Below are 2,662 nucleotides of genomic sequence, written 5' to 3'. Positions count from 1 at the left end.
GGAGGACGGTGAAGGGTGCCTCTTGACCCGGGGCGAGGCTCTCATAGCAAATGGTGGACTCGGAGGCGGAGACGAGCTCCGAGATGCCAGCCGGCTGGTTCGAGTCAACGTGGCCCATGTAGTCGCCGCCGACAAACTTGACAGAGCACCCGGCCGGCCAAGCAACATCTCCCTCGTTCCTCAGATTCCAGGTCTGCTGGAAGACGCTGTTGGGGGCCATGGTGGTGCCGTCAGCGATGGTGTCACTAACAAAGACAGCGACAAGGTCCTTTTCCAAGAGGGGCTTCTCCTCTGCCTTGGGCTGCGGTTTCTTTTCGACAACCTTCTCCCTTATAGGCATCGACTCGATTGGCTTCACGTCAACAACAGTCTGTACCGACGCCATGGACTTTGTGTCGCTTGAGCGCGATGCAGCGCGGTGAAACGATCTGTCGCCAAGCTGCAGCATGGTGTTGCCATTTCCGTGTTCGCCTGTCGTCGTGACTGTGACATGACGGACGGGAGTCTTGAACTGCACCAGAGGGTGTGTCTTGTTGTGCTCCAGGGCCGGACTAGCCTCGCAATTGGCACAGAAGTCGGTGTCGTGGCAGACAGTGCACTTGTACCGAGTACCGGTAATGTATGTCGGCGCGTTGCCACTGCTGCAAAGGGGGCCATCGCAACAGATGCCATAGTGGACCTGTCGGGCGCTGGTGCAGCGAGCTCGAGCCTCTTCCAAGGGCTCGTAGACGGGCACGAAGCGATGGTTGGCATGGACGAATTTGGCATTGACAATGCACTCGCTGCAGTAGTCCCAATCGGGACAGTCCAGGCACTTGTGTCGGACGCCGCAGATGTACTTGTCACATCCATCGCAGATGGCGTTGTGAACCTGGTTACGGCCAGCGGAAAGTCTCACCTGGAGGTGGTTGGGTACGTAAGCACCCTCGACGGCAGGGGTGAAGGCGTGCTTCGGGTGGTGGCCATGAGCATCCTTGGAGAAGCATGCATGGCAAAGATCAAAGTCTTCGCATGTAGTGCAGTGCAAAAAGCGTGTCTCGGGAAGCTCATTTACGCAGCAGTTGCAAGTCCTGACGGCCCACGACGTAGTGTTGAGAGTGGGAAGAGGCGCCAAGAACGGCTCAAGGATGGGGACGCGGGCCTTGTCCGCGGGCGCAGGCTCCGCGGGCGCAGGCTCCTCCTTCTTAGGCTTAGGGGCGATGGTCTCTGTGGTGCTCGTGATTATCTGACCGTCTTGCAGAGCCCTCTTGATGAGCCAATGGCTGTCGCTGTAGCAAGTGATGCCTTGTTCGACACAACTCTGGCAAAGATCGAAATCGCCATCATCGCACGTGGAACAGTGATAGTGAGAGTCAGGGATGGTCTTGTCGCAGCTGTTGCAGCACACAGCAAAGTTGAGGGTGGGGAGAGTTGTGGTTTGGGTGTAGAAAGTTGGGGTTCGCACCTGACCAGAGGCAGTCCTGTAATAGAAGCCCGACGAAGGGTCGTCGTGCTCTGGGGCCGCCGGAGCTTCCGGGTTGGAAACAGGCTCCTTGTGGTCGATGTCACTCAAATTGGCGTGTCTTTGCATCAGGGACGCAAGGAGCGAAGTTTCGAAATCATCGACAAGATCCGTCATGGGCAGCTGGTGTTTGGGTGCCTCGTTCTTCGTCTCCGTCTTGGGCTCTGTGGCTCGGAGGACGTCAAAGACGGTGGGGAGTTTGGGAGGGACCGGTGGCTTGTATGCCTCGGGCTGCGGAGTTGGGCTGGGAACAGCGGCGAGAGTAGTGCTGACCTCGGGGCAGTCTTCCACAGTCACAGACCTGGGAGGGGTCCTCTCTGGCAGCCGCTGAACGGTGACGCGGAGCTTGAGCTTCTGTTTGGCCTTGGCTGCCCTGTAGAGCTGCTTGTAAACCGAGGTGTTACTCGGGTCCAGGACGACGTAAGCGGCAGCCGAATCGGAGTAGCGTTCGAGAAGGACGGGAACGTTGACGGGGATTTTGAGAAACTCTCGGATCTATGGGCAAACATGTCAGTTCGGTGATCCTTCCCTTCTGCCTCTTGGTGGTCAAGCAGGAGATGTCAAGAGCACGAGACGAGGTCGCTTACCTTGGTCTCCAGCGTGCTCGCGCCAACATCTCGGAGGACGAAACCGAAACGCTGGTTTACGCCTTCATACAAGACCTTCACAGTGACGGGCAGGTCCTCGGTGGCGGTCCTGGGAGCAGAGGGTGCCTTTTTGGCCGAGGGAATAGAGGCGCTTTCGGAAGCCATGATACGTGGCTCGAGCTCACCGAGTGTGGTGAGGGTTGGGCGGATATGGTCTGACGCCGATAATGCTGGTATAGTGATATACCTAAATGTTTCCGATCGAGAGGTGTTGGCAATCACGACACCTCGGATGGGAGACCGGAGTGTCGGTATGAGGAACTGTTGGAAACTAGATGATGGCCTTGTGATGAGGAGGAGGAGGAGGAGGAAGAGGAGGGGGGGGGGGGGGGGATGATGGGAGAAGGTGGAGGGTGGTAGGTGAAGTAGAGCGGCAGAGAGGAAGTGGAGGTAAGTAAGGTAAGGTAGTCGAGGTAGGTAGGTAGGTCAAGGTCAGGGTAGGTACAGTACAAGAGGTGCAAGTGGGTGCGGGTGGAGAGGGGAAGCAAGCAGATGATGCGTTCGCTCTGGCAGT

General features: G+C 57.7%; 1 protein-coding gene across 1 annotated transcript; it reads right to left on the bottom strand.

Annotated features, from left to right (window-relative positions):
- Positions 1-104: 104 nt before the first annotated feature.
- Positions 105-2,253, bottom strand: VDAG_00284 (ZZ type zinc finger domain-containing protein; the record flags this gene model as incomplete). Its single annotated transcript, XM_009651661.1, has 3 exons — positions 105-206; positions 251-1,996; positions 2,089-2,253. The coding sequence occupies 3 exons, from the start codon at positions 2,251-2,253 to the stop codon at positions 105-107; spliced, it is 2,013 nt and encodes a 670-aa protein (XP_009649956.1).
- Positions 2,254-2,662: the final 409 nt, after the last annotated feature.

This window comes from Verticillium dahliae, genomic scaffold (genome assembly GCF_000150675.1).
Source record: "Verticillium dahliae VdLs.17 supercont1.1 genomic scaffold, whole genome shotgun sequence".
Lineage (NCBI taxonomy): Eukaryota > Fungi > Ascomycota > Sordariomycetes > Glomerellales > Plectosphaerellaceae > Verticillium > Verticillium dahliae.
Note: the sequence above shows the minus strand (reverse complement) of the source record. Positions and strands in the feature narration are given on the sequence as shown.